The following is a 19,401-nucleotide window of genomic DNA, read 5'->3' on the forward strand; positions in this document are numbered from 1 at the left end:
TTAAAAATTGTGCATTTGGCCCTGGCCAGTTTGGCTCAGCAGTGACAGCATCGGCCCATGGATCAAAGGGTTGTGGGTTCAATTCCCGGTCAAAGGCACATACCTGGGCTGCAAGTTCAATCCCCGTTCCCAGTTGGGGTTATGCGGGAGGCAACCAATCAATATGTCTCTCCCACATGCGTGTTTCTCTCTCTCTCTCCCTCTTATCTTTGTACATCCTTTCATGGTGAATCTTTCTACACCTTTATGTTTTGGATGTCTCCTATGAAGAGCACATATTTGGGTTGGGTTTCATTGCTAGCTAGTATTACAGAGTTTATCTTTTAATTGGAGAATTTAGTCAATTTCTCTTTAATGCAATTATTATGTAGTTGAGTTTAAATATCCCATCTTACTACTTTTTATTTGTCCCACTATATTGTTTTTCTTTTTCTTTCCTTTTGTGCCTTTTTCTGGATTGAGTATTCTAAAAAATACTCTGTTCCCCCCCTTTACTAGTTGGGCTATTATACAATCTTTTACTACTTTTAGTGGTTACTGAACAGATTAAAACATGAATCTTTAACTTACTGAAGTCCAGTATCACTAATTGGCACTTTTCTTCTCAGACAATGCAAAGGACTTAGAACTTCCAGTTACCCTCTCCTAATAGATATGTCACGGTTGTATATTTGAATTCTGCATGTATTTTAGATCCTCCCTAAGATGATAAGATTATCATCATCATTTTTATGCAGTCAATATTAATTGATATTTACCCATATACTCACCATTAATTGCTTTCCTGTCCTTACTGCATCACAGAGCTTCCACCAGTGGTGATTTTTACTCTAAAGAATGGCCTTTCGTATTTTTCCAGGGCAGGTATGCTGGTGATAAATTCTCTCAGTTTTTGTTTGTCTGAAAATTTCTTTATTTCATTTTAATCTTGAAGACTATTTTTGCTTGGTAAAAAGTCATAGGTTGATAACTATTTTCTTTTCATATTTTAAATATACCATTGCATTGTTTTCTGGCTTCCATGATTTCTGATAAGTTAGATGATCATCTCATTGTTACCCCTTTGAAAGTAACTGGTCTTTTTTTCTTTGGTTGCTTTGAAGATTTTTCTCTTTGTATTTTTGTTTAGCAACTTTACTATGATAAGCCTAGGTGTGGATTTCTTTACGTTATTGCTTATAGAGTTTGTAGATCTTCTTGCATTTGTGGCTCGATCTCTTTCAACAGTTTTGAAAAGTTTTCAGACATTTTGTCTTCTGTCCCACTGTCTTTGTCCTCTGCTTTGGAATGACTTCTTGCATTCTCTATGCCCTTGATATTCAGAATGTGGTCCATGGGTCAGCATCATCATCTGGGAGCATGTTAAAACTGCAAAAATCTCAGGTTTCACCCTATTCCTACTAAAACAGAATCTGAATTTTAACATGACCTTCAAGTGACCTGTATGCACAGTCAGGTTTGAAAATTACTGCTCTAAGTATTTCTTGGTCTGTTATTTTCCATTCATTTGTCTTTCTGTGCTTCATTTGGGTATTTCCTTTTGATCTATCTTCCAGCTCACTAGTTATCTCTTCAACTGTGTCTCATTTATTTCAACTTATCTACTGCATTCTTGATTTCAGGTATAAGTAGTTTTTGTTTCTAGATTTTCCGCTTGAGAGCTTCTAATTCTTTTAAAATTTCAACCTTATTAAGAATAATTATTTGAAAGTCCATTATTTGATTTAAAGAAAATACACCTATGTTTGGAATCCTTGTGGGTCTGTTTCTTTTGTCCTTCTTTTCTGCTGGCTTTTGTTCACATTATCCTTATTCTTTGTGTGTGTGTGTGTACCAGGCACAGCATTTGCACAATTGTTGTAAAACTAATTTGAGGCTTCAGATGATGTAATCTTCCTAAAGAGAGAATTCACGTTTGTTTCTCGCAGGTACCTGCAATTTGGGGCAGTAGCAACCTGGGATGCTTCAACATAACTTCTGTGACTGAAATGACCTGAAGCTGAACTGTCTACTTTTGGTCCACTTTTAATGCTAGAGTACTGTCCTGCACGGTTTTAACTCAAAGTGAGGGGTTCACCAGACAGACCCACACACCCAGGCAGGCTCTGGCCTCCACCTCATGTTTTTCTAATGCTGCTGAGATTCTCAGCAACTGCCTCCAGATTCAGCTAATATCCCCCAGGGGAGAAGCTGCTCCAAATGCCAGGCTTACCTTCTGGGCTTCCATCCTCCCTTGGATCCCAGCCCAGTCATTCTTCACTCTCCTGCCAGCAAGCGGATGCCTTCAAGCAGGTGTTTGAGAAATATTTTATCCAGATCTTATAGTGTGCTCAGCATGAAGGAGAGTGGGTTTGGGTTGTGTGGTCCATCACTGCTGGAAGTGCAAATCCTCTGGTATGCTTCTCCAAATGTGGCTCTCCCCTCTCTCCATCCTCACTGCTACACACTCCTTGCTCTTCTCTCCTGAGGTGCCCACAGGTTCTAACGGGCCTCTCGGACGGACACCAGTGCTCGTCCCTCCCACCTCCTTCCTTCCTCAGTCCTTGACACTCCTCCGAAAGTTACCTTCCACAACACGGGTCTCGTCAAGACTCTTCCGTTGAAGATCTCTAAAGTGGTCCACAGTGCAACTTGACTTTGCACTCCGAGGTCACGTGCTTAGATCTGGAACTCACGGGGGAGCGGGGGAGCAGGCAAAGACTTTGTTGTTCATACACCGAATCCAGCCTGGAACCACGCTCAGACGGAGAGGGTGGCTTAAGAAAGGAGCTTGAATTTATATGTTTGCATTTTGTCTTTTTATTGGTTTTGCTTTTCTCTAAATTTTCGTATAATTTTTTTTTCCTTTGGAAAAAATGCAAAATCCTGGGGGGTGTGGTGGAAGAGAGGGGGTCACCGTGTCTTCAGAGGAGGCTGTCTTCCCAGGCTGCCGCACAGAGGTGGGGCTGGGACGCGGGCTCCGCGGTTGAGTTGGGGCGGCACGGATGGCGTAGGCATGAGGGTCTGCCTACCCGCCCACCATTATCTCCTTGCAAACAGAGCCTCACATTTTTTTTTTGTTTGTTTGTTAATCCTCACCTGAGGATATTCTTCCCTTGATTTTTAAAGAGAGTGGAAGGGAAGGAGACAGAGAGAGAGAGAGAAACATCGATCGCCGCCTCCTGTGCCCAGACTGTAGATTGAACCCACAACCTGGCCATATGACCCGATCAGGAATTGAACCCGCCACCTATGGTGCACCAGCCGATGCTCCCAGCAGCTGAGCACCGGCCAGGGCTGAGCCTCACCTTCGCTCGGGCGCCCAGGCTCCTCCACCCGGCAGAGCGCGCTGTCTGCACCGCTAGCGGAGGGTCTACACGCCTGGGGTAAGTCAGCCGTGACTTCGGTCCCCGTTCAGTGACGGCCCCACTGTGGCCAACGGGAGATGAGGACACATCTGGGAGGGTTTCTGGGAAAAGCACGCGCACAGGAAGAGACAGCCCTCGTCGGGCACGCTGTCCTGTCTGGGGTGCCGCCCGGAGCGTCGTCCTCTTGGGAGGAACGGATGACGCACTGAGGGTGGCAGAGCAGGACGGCCCGAGCGAACCAGCCCCGCCGCTGCCTACTCAAGACTTCTTGTCCTTCTCGTCCTTAAATCTGCTCCGGCTGCCTCACTCACGGCCGAAGCTTCCTGCCGAGGCGGAGTGGGGGATGCGAGGCTCCGGAGCCGCAGAGCCCTCGGGGAGCTGCCCGGCTCTCTGAAGGGTCCTCACCGCCCAAACGGGAGGGTTCCCACTCGAGGGCCATGGGGAAGGCCACGTTCTCCCTGCGACAGCGCATCACACACGGCCGAGCTGTGACCGCGGTGCCTCCAGCCCGGCCTCCCTTTGGGACACCTGTTCCCTCGGGGCCCTGGCTTTGCTGTCAGCAGTGGGCAGCACCTGGCCGCCGTGGACAGCCACCCTCTGCCACACCTGCCATTTGAGGGGGGATTTTACAGTGAACTTGCCTCTTGTCCGGCTATCATGAGGAAGCTGAGGTTCAGGAAGTCCGAGCGACTTGCCAGTGAATGGAGGGACTGGGTGTGCCCACGGTGTTCGCCCGAGCCCCTGTTCTCGGGGGGCTGCACCGTGAGCACAGGCCGTCCCTGTCATCCCTGTGTCGGCGCCGAAGGCAGCTCTAGACCCGATGGTTGAAATCTCTGCAGGGAGGGGGGTCCGCCTTGACCTCGGATTCCCGGGGGGCCTTACCTCGGTCAGTTGAACGCATACAGGAGCTTATGGCCCTGGCACTGCATTGGAACAGGTGCAGGAAGTCTGGGGCCCCCAGGTTCACTTCTAGAGGCTGCCTGTGTGGGCCCTGAGTCCTGGAAGGGGCCAGGCCCCGAGCACCATCCCCGTTCTGGCTCCAGGAAGCCCTGACTGGGGGGGTCAATGATCGGCAAAGGAGGGCAGGCAGGTTGGTGAATATTTAGCTGCTTAGAGCTGAAGGTGGGAGGGGCTGATCTGGTGGGAGGGGAGGGGCTGGGGAAGAGGGGGGGCATTAAGCTGAGCGGGAAACTGGTCTGGTCACTGAGCACTTGGCTGCTCCGGGGACTCCCCACCACCACTCCCAGCTCCTCTCACCCCTTCAGCGCCTCTGGGCAAACTGCATGTGTGGAACCTAGACTTTGGAGAAACTGAGGCTGAGTGGGAAGGAAGCCCTGAGGCCGGCGAGGTCTGCTGTTTCTTAGGTGCCCGTTGTGGGTCAGCCCCTCGTCACATAAACCAGTGCTCTGAAAATCGGGCAGCTGCCTCAGAATGTCCAAGGATCAAGTGGGGGAGGGGCTTGGGTGGGGTGGGCTGTGTCGCTCCCTCTCCTGGTCTGCTCTCTCCTGGGCTGACTCAGCTCTCAGCCTCGCCGCAAGGCCTTCTTTTGTTACTTTGCCCTTGAGTCTTGGCTCCTGACCTCTGGCTTCCCTCCTGTTCCGCCTCCATGGAGAAGGGCTTTGAGACCACAGCTCCAAGTGGAAGCCCATCCCATTCCCTCCCTGAGAGACCCCCAGCACACTGGGGTCCATCTGGGGCCTCCGCAGGGTGACTGCCAAGCCCCTACCCCGGGATGTGCGGGTGATGCTGTTTCCCCCTCGACCCCAACCTTCTGTATCCAGAGGAAACCGGGCTGAACCTTGCAGGGAGCTGGCACCACGAGAGGGTGCCCTGATCTGGCTTCTGCCCCAGCGCTGCAGGGGGAGGGGCGCCGTCTCTGTTTCCGTGAGTCCCAGAGCGGTTCACCGCCACTGTAAGCTGTTTCCCCTAAAGCAGGACCCAGAGCCCTCCAAGGGCAGCTCAGGGCGTGCTCAGCAGCCGGCCGGGGGGCCTGGCGCTCGGGCGGGCTGGGCGCTCGGAGACACTCACCGTCCTCCTTGGTCTGGATGCACAGCACGCGGCTGCGCACGCCGTCCCCCGCCTGCGTGTAGGCCAGCACCTGCAGGCTGTAGTTGGTGAACTTCTCCATGCCCCGCAGCTCCACCCGCTCCCGCGTGGTGGTGACGTTCTGCATCTCGCCCCACTCTGCCGAAGACAAGCCGTCTGAGTGTGGCCCAGGCGGCCACGGCGCGGTGCCCCTGCCCCCCACCGGCCGGGCTCTCGTCAGGCCTGCTTCACTGGGCTCAGTCTTCGACCCATTTGGGGGCGACGGGGGAGCCCTCCATCCCGAGGCACGTCGGGCCAGGCTTGGGGCACCACGGCCAGGCCACACCCATTCCCGAGCGGCCTCACCACGGAGAACAGCATGCGCTGGCCTGGTCTCAGCCTCTAGCTGCCCTTGCACCAAACTCAACGTGATTCTCTCTCTTTAGACAACGTCCATCTGTCCGTCTCTCCCAGCGGCGTTTCCCCCTCGGTCATCCAACCCTTCCCTGCGCGAAGGACCCCAGGAGTGGCTCGGGTCTGGAGGGGAGCCCAGGCCAGGCGGACAGTCCGCAGCCGTTCCTCCTAGCTGCCCCGTGCCTCCTGGGGCTCACAGATGTCCCTCGGCAGTGTGTCCCCCTGGGTGACTTGTGACAGCTGAGGCTGCGTGGACTGGTCCCAAGCCGGTGTCCTGAACCCTCGGCAGTGGGAAGGGCCAGGCCCCTCCCGCTCGGGAGGACTCATCCTGGCCACGCGAAGGGACTCGCAGACTCTGCAGGGAGTGTCGGGAAAGGGGCCCTCGACAGGGCCGGGGTCTTAGAGGGAGGAAGAGAGGGAGGCTGCTGAGCTGGGCACCTGCGAACCTGCCCAGTACCTGGCAAGGACCGAGTGCCACCTGCCAGGGTCCGGAGGGGAGAACACCCAGCTGGAAAGGGGGAGCCCTCGGGGGCCTCAGCAGCGGGACCTTCCTCCTCCAGGAGGCCAGAAACCAGGGCAGACCTGTCCGGGACTGGAGCCAGAGACAGGCCCAGGAGGAGGGCAGCGTAGCCAACCATCCAGGCGCCTTCGGAGATGAGAGAGGTCAAGGCCTCCCTCCCCGAACGGCTGCGCTGGGGAAGCCTGGGGGCGTAGGGAAGAGGAAGCAAGGTCTGGAAAACAAGGGACCACCCGGTACCCGAGGCACCGCAGGTCTGAAGCTGTCTCACAGCCTAAGAACTTGGGGGACCTTGAGACCAAACCGCTGAGCTCCAGGCCTCTGCTCTTGGGGGAGACGGGGAGGGGGAGGCAGAGGCAGTGACTGGGGAAGACACTCCTATGGGCTGTGTGTCTGGGCGGGCAGAAGGGGGAGGGGAGGGCAGCTGCCCCGGAGGGAGGGCTGCGGGGGGGGGGGGGGTGTCCTGGGCCCTCCAGGAAAGAGGGAGACCGAGGGCTGGTGGCAGAAGGGTTAGCATTGGGGCAGCGGATTCACCGACGCCCTCTGTGAGCCCCAGCGGAACGTGCCCAGAGTCAGGGACGCTGGCGCTCTGGCTGGCGTGACGCGGACTTCCTGTTCACTGCCAGGTCTGTGTACCCCCGTGGGCAGGGCTTGGGGCGTTTGTGGGGCCGCAGTGCATCCCGGGGGGGGGAAGGCATCCCAAGGGTCAGGGCAGTGTCTTGGTGTTTCTCTCTGCCGTTCCAGCCCCAGCTCCCCACGGGCTCCTGTCTACCCCTGTCCAGGGCTACAGGGCTCCTTGGCACACGCAAGCCCCCTGCCTGGGCGAGGGTGGGGGTTCTGTGGACCCCGCTTCCTCCTCCTGCCTTCAGCTGGTGCCAATCTCGGGTGCTCCCCCCCCACCCCTCGAAAGCAGTGCCTTCAACTGCCCCATTTGCACTGGTAACTGCTCCCTGGCGGACCCACAAAGGCCCCGTACAGCCCCAGTGTAGCACATCACACTGGAGACGCAAACACGCCCAATCGCTCCTCAGGTTGCTCCAAGCAGGCCGCAGTCCAGGAGCTGTGCCCCGACCCCGGCCCCAGAAACGTGACCCTGGCCCTGGCTCCGGCCCGGACAGGGCGTCGGAAGAGGGCCACGCCCTTCCGTCTGACCTCCCTGGACCATGCCCAGCTCCAGCTCAGCACAAGCACAGACCCTGCTCCTGTCCCCGTCCCTGAGCCCGGCCATCGCTTCCAGCAGACTCACCTCCATCCAGGTAGAGTGACCAGAAGATGACCCGATAGCCTTTGAGGACGCCGTTGAGCGTGCTCCGCGGGGGCTCTGACCAGGAGATCACAGCCACGTCCGAGGTGATGGACAGGGCCCGCACATTCTCGGGGGGCTGGCTGGGCACTGCACGGGCGAGGGGAGAACCGAAGGGCGGTCAGGGAGGTACCACACGCGTCCCGGGCCAGGCCCCGCTGCCCAGCCCGAGGGACGTCCGTCTGGAAAAGTGGGGGGACCTCGTGACTCCCTGAGTGATCGGAGCTTGGGCCAGGAAGTGAACCAAGCGGGTCCCCTGTCCTGCAGATTTGGGTAAATAGAGATCTTTACGAGTTGGCTCCTTGCTCTCTGGGGGCCATGTCCCTGATTCTGGGTAAATGCTGGGTGTGTGTGTGTGTGTGTGAAGAACTCTGGGCATGAACCCCCCAGAATCCAGCAGTGGGCACCGAGCCCGGGGGGTCCTCCTCCCCTGAACGGAGCCTGGAGGACTCTGAGCCGGCCCTGCAGGGATCTGCACTTGCTGGCCACGTCTGAGGGCTGCCGGCCCTTCGGTGTGGCCTGACCAGGGTGTCTGAGCCGAGGCCTGGCCTGGGGCCCTTGTCCCCTTGAGCTAAGCTGGAAGGAAGGAAGAGGAGGAAAGAGGAAAGAGGATTCCAACCCTGGAGAAAGGGAAGACAGGTCCCATAGCCGCCTCTGGGGCTTCTGGAGCCATCACCCCGCTCCCTGTCCCTGAGCCCCAACGCCCGGCGCTGGACGCCCGAGCGACATTCTCTCTCAGACCAGTCAGGGGTCTGCCCTCCTTCTACCGCTCCCTGCGACAGCTGCCTTGGACCCTAACCTAAGCTCACCCCGCTGGCCTCCTCCAGGGAGGCAGAGTTGGGAGCACCAGGCTGGAGTCACTGCGGGGGAGGGGGGGCCTGGGGCGGCTTCCGGCAGGTTCCCCAGAAGCCGCTCGCTTCCTTTCGGAGGGAGGAAGGAGGCCCGGGCTGGATGGAAGGTAATTAGATCCTGTTGCCCCTCAAGAGGCAACTCTAATTTTTATGAGCATTTAAATGATAATACATCATCCTAACGACCCTCTTTGAGAATGATTATTGTTTCATATTACTTAGGTGTAAAAATATAAGCACCATGTAATTAGGGACCCGGCGCCATAAACTAATACAGATCGCCCGTTTGAACGAAATGAAGGTAATATAATTATGGAAAAGACACCATTGCTAAAGCAAGGGCCCTTGAATACCCCAGGAGGAGCGCTAATATCCCCAGGAAATGATCAGGATCTGACAGGCTAACGAAGGCCTTAATTAAGTATGAAAAACTGCTGAGCTAGGCTGCTCCCCTCGCCTCTACTTGGGAAGTGACTCCGCAGCCCACGCCGGGCTCGCCCTGGTGGGAGTCCCAGGACCCGCGCTCCCCAAGCCAGGAGGCCGTGCCCCGACCGAGGCCGCGGAGAGCCCGGTCCGCTGTCTCCTGGCACGGACCTGGGTGAGCGGGAGCTCAGTGTTTGGTTGGGCGGGCCGGTGTGGGCGCCGGACAGCTGTTCCCCGACATGCCTTCCCCACACACTGGCCCTGCCCCCGCCTTGCTCCCAAGCAACAGGGGACCAGGGGGTGTGGAGGGAAGAGCATGGGGGAGAGATGGGCGAGGGGAGAACGAGGGGGAAGGGGGGAGCCTGGGCGAAGAGTTACTTAAGGCGCAGACAGGCCAATAGGTCAACAGATGACTAATGGGCAGAGCATCAGCAGGGGACAGAAAGAGCTGGCCAACTGGACTGGGAGGCCTGGGGTGCCCCAAGGACCCCGCAGCTCTCCAGGAGCCCATGGGAGGAGGAGAGGGAGGGGTCCAGGGAGCCTGTGTGACCCCAAGACGAGGAAGGGCCCAGGAGTGGTGGCGAGGCCAGGATCTGCAGCCGCTACCCTCCGCTGGGGTCCTCACCGTCCTCCAGGGTGGTGGCGTTGATCTCGCTGGACGAGGGCCCTGTGCCGGCCCGATTGAAGGCCTGGACCACCACCCCGTACTGGGCGAACTTCTTGAGGTTGTCCAGGGTGTAGACCTCGCTGTCCCCGGTGGCCTTCATCTCCACGATGCTGTACTGCCCGTTGCTGCCCGGGCTGTTCTCTCTGTAGCCGATCTGGTAGCCCCGGATCACGCCGTTCTGCAGCTCCTTCTTGGGCGCCTGTGAGCACAGGGCCAGGAGGGAGGCAAGGACACCGTGCTGCTCTGAGATGATGCTCTGAGAGCCAAGGTCAGACCGTGTACCGTGTCGCTCCTCTGGCCCGGCCTTCAAAGGCACCCAGCTCCCTCGGAGCAGAGCCGTCCTGACAAGGGCTGCACAGCCGTACGTGGTCTGACCCCATCGCCTCCTGCGCCATCTCCTCTCCCCGTCTCTCCGCTCCGCGCACCGGCCTCTGCTCCGCACAGCCCCGAGGGCACGCCGCTCCTTGGACACCCCGGCCCCTCACCTCTGGGGTGTCCTTGCCTAGACCCCCTTTCTTTTTTTAAATCCTTACCTGAGGATATATATATAGTTTCCATTTATCTTTAGACAGAGTGGGAGGGAGGGGGAGAGAGGGGGAGAGAGAGACATCGACTGGTTGCTCCCACACGACCCCAACCAGGGCCGGGGACCTAACCGCAACCAAGGTACGTGCCCTGACCAGGAACCGAACCCGAGACCCTTTGGTCCACAGGTCAATGCTCTAACCGCTGAGCCAAACCAGCCAGGGTCTGAAAGTGTCCCTCTTTTTAAAAAATTTTTATTAATTTATTTTTGTTACAGATGTTTCTCCTTTTTCCCCCCCTAGACACCCTCCTCCCCATTCCGCCCACCCCCACCCCAGCATTGTCTGTGTCCATGGGTTATGCATATATGAGCATAAGTTCTGTGGTTCATCTCACCCATCCCCCCGCCCCTCTGAGGTTTGTCATCTGAACCCTCCTCCTTTTATGTCTCTGGGTCTATTTTGTTCATCAGCTTATTTTGCTCATTATAGTCCACAAATAAGTGAGATCACGTGACATTCGTCTTTCTCTGATTGGCTTATTTCACTTAGCATAATGCTCTCCAGGTCCCTCCATGTCGTCTCAAAGGGTAAGAGATCTTTCTCTCTTACAGCTGCATAGTGTTCCATGGTGCACGTGTCGAAACCTCCCTCCTCAAGCTGACGTCAGACTGCACCCCGCCCTCTGTCCAGCACTCCTGACCCCCGCCCTCTGTCCAGCACTCCTGACCCCCGCCCTCTGTCCAGCACTCCTGACCCCCGCCCTCTGTCCAGCACTCCTGACCCCCGCCCTCTGTCCAGCACTCCTGACCCGCCCTCTGTCAGCACTCCTGACCCCGCCCTCTGTCCAGCACTCCTGACCCCGCCCTCTGTCCAGCACTCCTAACCCCCGCCCTCTGTCCAGCACTCCTGACCCCCGCCCTCTGTCCAGCACTCCTGACCCCCGCCCTCTGTCCAGCACTCCTGACCCCGCCCTCTGTCCAGCACTCCTGACCCCGCCCTCTGTCCAGCACTCCTAACCCCCGCCCTCTGTCCAGCACTCCTGACCCCCGCCCTCTGTCCAGCACTCCTGACCCCCGCCCTCTGTCCAGCACTCCTGACCCCGCCCTCTGTCCAGCACTCCTGACCCCCGCCCTCTGTCCAGCACTCCTGACCCCCGCCCTCTGTCCAGCACTCCTGACCCCCGCCCTCTGTCCAGCACTCCTGACCCCCGCCCTCTGTCCAGCACTCCGACCCCCCCTCTGTCCAGCACTCCTGACCCCGCCCTCTGTCCAGCACTCCTGACCCCCGCCCTCTGTCCAGCACTCCTGACCCCCGCCCTCTGTCCAGCACCTCCTGACCCCCGCCCTCTGTCCAGCACTCCTGACCCCCACCCTCTGTCCAGCACTCCTGACCCCCGCCCTCTGTCCAGCACTCCTGACCCCGCCCTCTGTCCAGCACTCCTGACTTTCTTGGGCTTCACTTTCCTCCACAGCACTAGTGTCACCTGACACTCTACAGATTTCACTTCTGTGCCTGAGTCTGCATCGTCCTAGAGCAGACGCCACGGGCTCCAGGGCATCGGCTGTCTGGTTCCCTGCTGTGCTCTCGGGGTCTGGGATGGTGCCTGTGGAGGCCCTCAGTACAGGTGTGCTGATGGATGAGGGAGGGTATCACCTGGAGTGGGCTCAGGGGCTGGGAGACATGGAACAGCAGACAAAAAGGAACCAAATGGCCCGGCCGCTGTGCTCAGTGGTGGAGCATCGACCCTGCACCAAGAGGTCGCCAGTTCAATTCCCGGTCAGGGCACATGCCCAGGTTGTGGGCCCGATCCCCAGTGGGGGGCACCAGGAGGCGGCCAATCGATGTCTCTCTCATCGATGTTTCTGTCTGTCTCTCTCTCCCTTCCTCTCTCTCTAAAATGAATATAGATAAAAATTTTTTTAAAAAAAGTAATGAAATGGAGAGGGAGGTGAGCAGTTAGTCTGAATAAAAGGAGTCCAAAGATACCACTTCACATCCACTAGGTAGGTAGTTGTTATAAAAAAAAACAAAACATTTGTGAGTGACGTGTGGCCAGTGGAGCCCTTGTGCACTGTGGATGGGGAGGTGAAATGGTGCACCGTGGGAGACAGTATGGCAAGTCCTCAAAAAGTTAAACAGAGTTACTGTAGGATCCAGCAATTCCACTTCTGGGTGTTTACCCAAAGGAATGGAAAGCAGGGACTCAGACAGATATCTGCACACCCGTGCTCACAGCAACATTATTCACAATAGCCAAAAGGTGGAAACAACCCAAGTGTCCATTGACAGATGACTGGATAAAAAATGTGGTATATCCATACAATGGAATATTACTCAGCCTTAAAAAAGAAGGGAATTCTGATGCATGCTGCAGCATGGATGGATCCTGAAACGCTTATACTAAGCGAGATAAGCCAGACACAAAAGGACAAATATTGTGATACTACTTCTCGGAGGAGCCGAGAATAGACAAATTCACAGACAGAAAGAAGACTAGAGGTTGGGAGGGGCTGGGCTGGGGGGGCAGGGGGCTAGTGTCTAATGGGAACAGAGTTTCGTTTGGGAAGGACAGTGGTGATGGTCGCCCGACTGTGTGAACGTGTTTCACGCCCCTGAATTGCACACCCGGACATGGTTAAAATGGGAGCTTTTATGCACATACAAGGGTGTATGTTTCACAAGTGAAAGAAGTCCTTGACTTCCACGTGAGTCCAGCTCCTCTTGGAGCCGCCGGATTTCCCTCGGCACCCCGGCCAGGGCCAGCTTCTGGAGGAAGGGACGGAGACGGGCAAGGGCGCATGTCGAGAAGGGGTGCGCTGGAGCTCCGGGCTGGCAAGAATCAGGACTGGTCCCGGCCAGCCGGCCGGAGGAAGGAAACTCCACTCATCAGTCTGGGGAGTGGACAACATAGGCTCACCCCCAGCTTGAAAGTGCGTGTGCGTGTGCGTGCGCACGATCCCGGTGCATCTACTTACATCCACAACCATGAACACACACCCAGACCCATCACGGCAGACACCCACACTCCCCGGCCAGATACACTTAGACCCACAAAGAGAAAGCGGATCCTTGCAGGATGGGACCTGCCCATCTATAAATTGAGAGATAGCACCCACCCCAGTGCCTCTAAAAACAGCTTGAATCAGGGCCCTGCAGACAATGGAGTTCATTATAAGCCCACCTTTTCATTGCAATAAGAATAGTGAGCTCGAAGACAATTAAGTCAGTATAACAGCCCCGCTGTGTTTTTTTAAATTCAATGAATGTTGTAAATGAACTGCATTTTAAAGCTCCCTGTTAACTCAATAAAATGAAGCTTTTAATTTAACGTAATTGTTTTGGACCCAGGAAATAGGTGTGCGTGTGCATGTGTTACACGATACACACCTGTGTACAGCACCACACAACCTTCATTCACATCGACATAGACTGGCAGAGGCCGTGGATTGGCACCCAGGCCTCCCCGCTACACCCTCCTCCCTCGTCTCTCTCTCTCCTCTCGTCCCCACCCCTCACAGAGACGCTGCTGGGGTTTAAACTGGTCTCAACCACATGTCTCTGAAGCGCTAGGAAATCAACAGGGCTGGTTACAAACTGCCGTAAAGCCGGCGATCCAGCTCGTGGAGAGTCTGAAAAGGAGGCGACTTCCCTGCCCAGTGAATCTTTACTTCTCAGTCGTCTGTTTCTTGGTGTTAAAAAAAGAGTCCCCTGAGAAGTCAGCCCCAAATTTATTGATGAGCTGGTTCATTCCGAAGTGCCAGTTTTCTAATCAATTTTGTTTTCCATTATGAGACTTGGGAGGAATAAATCTGATTCTAAATTTGTATCGACCCCCGGGTCAGAGCCTTGTTGCCACAAGTCCAGGGTCAGTGTTTTCCGGACGTGTTCATTCCCTGCCCCGCCTCCCAGCTGCCTCAGCCGACTCTCAGGAGGGGGTAGAGCCAGATGCAGATGCGATTTGGGCATAGACTGCGGCTTCACCCCCAGATTCTGAGGAAAGCCCTGGAGCCCTGACCTGAATCTGGAGGGGAACCATGGCTGCAGCCATCTACGAGGTGGGCTGGTCCCCAGAAAACACCCTGCCCCACTCCTGTCCTGGTCATTTCTCCAAGGAGGGAAGGAAACAGGCTCCGCTGCATTTTGTGAGTGTGAGTGTGCACATGTGTGTGTGTGCACGTGAGTGTGTGCGCGCACGTGAGTGTGTGTGCATGCATGCACGTGCACACGTGTGCATATGTGTGCACGTGAGTGTGTGCATGCGAGGGTGTGCATGCATGTGTGCGCACACGTGTGCATGTGAGTGTGTGCACATGTGTGTGCATGTGTACGTGTTCTCATATGTGTGCCTGCACACGAGAGTGTGGGCAAATGTGAGTGTGTGCATGCACATGTGTATGCTCGTGTGTGCACATACACGTGTGTGCATGTGTGTGCACACACATGTGTGTTCGTATGTGTGTGCATGAACATAAGTGTGGATGCTTGTGTGTGCACACATGTGTGTGCAAGTGAGTGTGTGTGCATGTGTGCACACACATACAAGAGTGCAGTTTTTTTAGGGAAAACATCACTAGGCCCTTCCAAATCTCTCCCATTCTTAGGTCTACCTTTTTTGAAAGGCCCAGGAGGAAGACTACAGCACCTGGGCTTTTCCCATCAGGAGTTAGAGTCAGAAAATGACCTCAGACAGCGGACTCCAGATGTAGACGAGAGAATCCCCCAAGCCCACTGCTGAGACCAGAAAGCACCAAGAAGATATGGGTGGGCCCTAGGATAGAGCTCTGTCCCCAGCTGCATTCAGCAGGTGTGGTGGGGAGACCCGGATCCTGACCCGGATCCCTGTGCCGCCCCTCCGACCGCTGGGGCGCTGCTCCTCTGTCCACCCTGCTCGCAGACGAAGGGCCACGTACGTCAGTGAGAAAGTGCTTGCTGGCCGGTTTGGCTCAGCGGTTAGAGTGTTGGCCCGCAGACCAGGGAGTCGCAGGTTCGATTCTGGCCAATGGCACGAACCTCGGTTGCAGTTTGTCCCGGGCCCGGGTTGGGTCGTGCAGGAGGCAACCACTGGATATGTCTCTCTTTCCCTCCCTCCCTCTCTATCCGAAGATAAACAGAAAAATATCCTCGGGCGAGGGGTGGAAAAAGGAAGCGCTCAGACACTGGGGAGCTCGGTGCAGCAGAGTCACCTTCTGTGTCCACGGCAGCGAAGCGCAGCCAGGCTGCTGCCCAGGCGGGTGCCTCTTGGTCCCGCACAGGGCTGTTCTGCTGTCTCTCTGCCCAGCTGCGGGATCCCCTCTGATTTCCCTTACGTGACAGATTCTTCAGACACCCCCTAGATTTTAGGAGTCCCTTAGAAATGGCTTCAGCACATAATGGGTTTTCTCTACAGCTCTCCCGCCCCCAGAGGTAAGGAGGACAGCTATTTCCACCCTGATTTACAGAGAAGGAAACTGAGGCCCCAAAGGACCCTTGTTCCAGGCCTCACCCTGCTGCCCAGCTCCAGTCGAGGGCCAAGAGGAGGGTGAGACCCTATCCTGCCATCTCCCATCATCCACAGGGCCCCCTTGAACTGTGTACAACATGAATTCCCACTCCTGACTTTTCACAGCACGTGGGGTTCGGGGGACAGTCCAATGTGGTGGGAAGGCCGTCTTCCCTACATGGCACTGCCAAGTCCTTCACCCCGCCCCATGCCCAGGCCTCCGTGGAGAGCCAAGGTGCAGAAAGAAGTGGGGATTGGTGGGGGACTTGCTGCTGCACCCTCCTCTCTTTCCTTCCTCCCAGTCGCACTGGGTTTAGCGAAAACCAGGCATGGATGATGCGAGACCACAGCTAGTTAGCAGCGGGCTCAGTGCTGGGTCGAGACGGGAGGAGGCAGTCCAGGGGAGGTACCTTCAATCTCACTCACCTTCCAGGTCACCTGGATGCTCTGTGAGGTCACTGGCTGCAAGGTGACATCCATGGGGGGCCCATCAGGAGCTGGTGGGGGAGGGGGGAGAGTCAAGCCTTGGAAGAAGAAAGAATCCCATGTGCTCACTCCCGAGCTGGAGGACTACTGGGGAGCAAGGAAATGCTCATCTACAGGATCAGAGGACCTTTCTTTGAGTCCTCCTGAAATAATAATGGGGTTGATGGTTCCTCTTCATTCTCCGTGATTTTCAGGTGTTTGATAGCACGAAGGGCAGGCAAGGGTGTGTCATGGCAAGAACTCATACATTCTTACATCCGAGGACTCTGTAGTCCTGCAGCCGCGTGCCCGAGAGAAAGTCAGGAGCCCGTGTACTAGCACACAAGGACACAAATGCTCACAGCAGTGGAGTGGACAAGCGGACCGTGGTGCGGGCGTGGAGGGGACCACCACACCCTGCCGAAAATGCACAGAGGCTGCGGCTGCTCTACAAACAGGAAGCTCACCAAAACTTTTGATGAAAATAAGGAAGAAACAAAAGAGTATGTGAGCTGTGACTTCACGCCTCCCTTCTGTTGGGAAACAGGCCAACTGAACCATATAGTCGATGTGTACACACAGGCGGGGACAATACAGGAAAGAAACGTGAGGAGGCGGAGATCCCGGTGACGTGAGGAGGAGGGTGGGGGTGGGGCTGTGGCTGGGAAGGAGCCCAGGGAGGAGCTCTGCACACTGATACGGGCATGGTCATCCTAGCTTTTACTTTACTATTCTTCGTAATAGTAAATATTTACTATTGTTATTTTGCTTTGAGAGAGAGAGAGAGAATGAATATGCAACAGAGATCTTGTTTGAACTTTCAGGGAAAGCCCATGACAAAGGTCACGGAAAAGAATTCAGGGCCCTAGTACTGCAGCCTTTGCAGATCTGTCCTTTGCAGATCGGCTGGGGTTGGGCAGGACCACGGACAGCTACCAGAGCCCAGCAGGGAGCCCCCATCTGGGAAAGGTGGAGCGAAGCTTCTGATGCACCTGGGGCAGACACGAACAAATACCTGGGGATCTCGCCTCCCCTTCCCTCTTGTAACTGCAAGCTCACTGCCAGTGGACTGGGTGGGTGTGGGCCCCAGCTGTCCCCGATCCCGGGACCAAGGGCACGGGGGGGGGGGGGGCAGGGCGAGGAGCTCACCAGCCTCCTCCGTGCTGATGGTGAGCTCTTTGCTGGGCTCGCTGCGGCCGATCTTGTTGAAGGAGTACATGCGGATGCTGTACACGGATGCTGGGTGCAAGTCCACGATGTTGGCCTGGTTGATGGTGGGGGAGATGTTGCGTGTGGACTGCTTGAAGTCCCAGGAATCTGCAGAGAGGACACTCATTTCAAACCACAGCCAGGCAACTCCAAAGCCCGTCCAGCCCCAGGCATCAACACTTCCCGATCTCGAGTCGGATGCCCAGGAGAGGCCCAGCGCAGAGACCGCAGACAGCGGAGGGGTCTGTGTCACGGAGCTCAGAGGCCACGGAGCTCGGAGGCCACGGAGCTCGGAGGCCACGGAGTGCCTGAGCCTGTGAGCGGCAGTGCCCTGGATGGAGTCAGGAAACCTAACCGGCCTCTGTCCTGGCCCAGCTTCTGAACTCCAGCCTCTGGCAGGGGTCAGACAAGATGCTTCCCAAGGTCCCTCCCGAGATCACCATTTGCTTGCTCTCTCCGAGGGTCTGACTGGTCAGTGCCCTTCTTACCAGTCTCTCACACCACACCAGTGACCTTTCTGAACTGTGAGATGTGCCATCCTCAACAGTCCCGGTGCAAAGGGGGACGCCGAGTGTTCTCCCCCTCCTCTCCTGTGCGCTTCTGAACTTCCTCCCCGGGCACCTGTGTGGGTGGTTTTGGGTGGGACCTGGCCTGCAGGCGGTCAGACCTCGTGCCAGAGTGCCCAGTCTAACCCCAACCTCTTTCTCTGACCAGCAGGAGAATGGTCTCTTGAGTTTTCAGGGTCAGGCCAACAAAAGGATTCGCATGTCCCTGATTTATCTGGGGGGACCGGCAGCCCATTCCAGGGCCAATATTTAGCAAGACTGTGGAATGTGAAAAGTACCAGATAAATGTCAGGGCTACTGTGACAGTGTAGCCGTATCTTGAGAGGAATACAGCCGTTCTTTCAACTTTTTAAATTAAGTAATTTATTTTTTATTACAGATATCCCTCCTTTTTGTCCCATTGACACCCTCCTCCGTTCCTGCGCCCTCTTCGCTGTTGTCTGTATCTGTTGTTGTCTGTATCCATTAGTTATGCGTATATGCGTAAGTTCATCGGTTTATCTCTTCTCACCCCCACCCCCTTTCCTTCTGAATTTTGTCTGTCTTTTCCTTACTTCCATGTCCCTGCATCTATTTTGTTTGTCTGCTTTTTTTGTTCATTATATTCCACAAATAAGTGAGATCATCTGGTATTTGTCTTTCTCTGATTGGCTTATTTCCCTTAGCATAATACTCTCCAGGTTCCTCCATGTCCTCTCAAAGGGTAGGAGATCTTTCTTTCTTACAGCTGCATAGTACTTCATTGTGTACATGTACCATAGCTTTTTTATCCACTCATTTACTTATGGACACTTGGGCTGTTTCCAGATCTTAGCTATTGTAAATAGTGCTGCTATGAACATAGGGGTGCATATATTCTTTCTGATTGGTGTTTCAGGCTTCTTAGTATATATTCCTAGGAGTGGGATCACTGGGTCAAATGGCAGGTACATTTTTAGTTTTTTGAGGAAACTCCATATTGTTTTCCATAGTGGCTGCACCAGTCTGCATTCCCACCAGCAGTGTACTAGAGTCCCCTTTTCTCCACACCCTCGCCAACACTTGTTGTGTGATGATTTGTTGATGGCGGCCATACTGACAGGTGTGAGGTCATACCTCATTGTTGTTTGAATTTGCATCTCTAATGATTAGTGCTGTTGAGCATTTCTTCATATATCTCTTGGCCATTTGTATGTCCTGTTTGGAGAGGTGTCTATTCAGCTCCTCTGCCCATTTTAATTGGAGTTTGTCTTCCTTTTGTTGAGTTGTATGAGTACTCTGTACATTTCGGAAGTTCACCCCTTATCCGATGTGTATCATTGGCAATTGTGCTCTCCCATACACTGGGTTCCCTTTCCATTGTGATGCTGGTTTGTTTTGCTGTGCAGAAGCTTTTTAGTTTGCTGTAGTCCCATTTATTCATTTTTTCCTTTGTTTCTCTTGCCCTAGGCGATGTATCGGTGGAAATTCTGCTGTGTGTGATGTCTGAGATTTTGCTGCCCACATTTTCTTCTAGGATTTTTATGCATTCATGAGGGACATTTAAGTCTTTTATCCATTTTGAGTTTATTCTTGTGTGTGGTGTAAGCTGGTGGTCTAGCTTCACTTCCGATACATTTTTGCTGTACC

General features: G+C 55.2%; 1 protein-coding gene across 1 annotated transcript in view; it reads right to left on the reverse strand.

Moving 5' to 3' along the window:
* The window catches only part of DSCAML1 (DS cell adhesion molecule like 1), a 357,347-nt gene that overhangs the window by 28,778 nt on the left and 309,168 nt on the right, over positions 1–19,401 (reverse strand). The window contains exons 15-19 of the mRNA XM_036257909.1: positions 17,168–17,335; positions 15,980–16,050; positions 9,506–9,746; positions 7,550–7,696; positions 5,376–5,531 (exon numbers count right to left, since the gene is read on the reverse strand). Coding sequence (XP_036113802.1) covers positions 5,376–5,531; positions 7,550–7,696; positions 9,506–9,746; positions 15,980–16,050; positions 17,168–17,335 — 783 coding nt within the window. The remainder of the gene's footprint in view (positions 1–5,375; positions 5,532–7,549; positions 7,697–9,505; positions 9,747–15,979; positions 16,051–17,167; positions 17,336–19,401) is intronic.

Source organism: Molossus molossus, unplaced genomic scaffold (assembly GCF_014108415.1).
Source record: "Molossus molossus isolate mMolMol1 unplaced genomic scaffold, mMolMol1.p scaffold_m16_p_13, whole genome shotgun sequence".
NCBI lineage: Eukaryota > Metazoa > Chordata > Mammalia > Chiroptera > Molossidae > Molossus > Molossus molossus.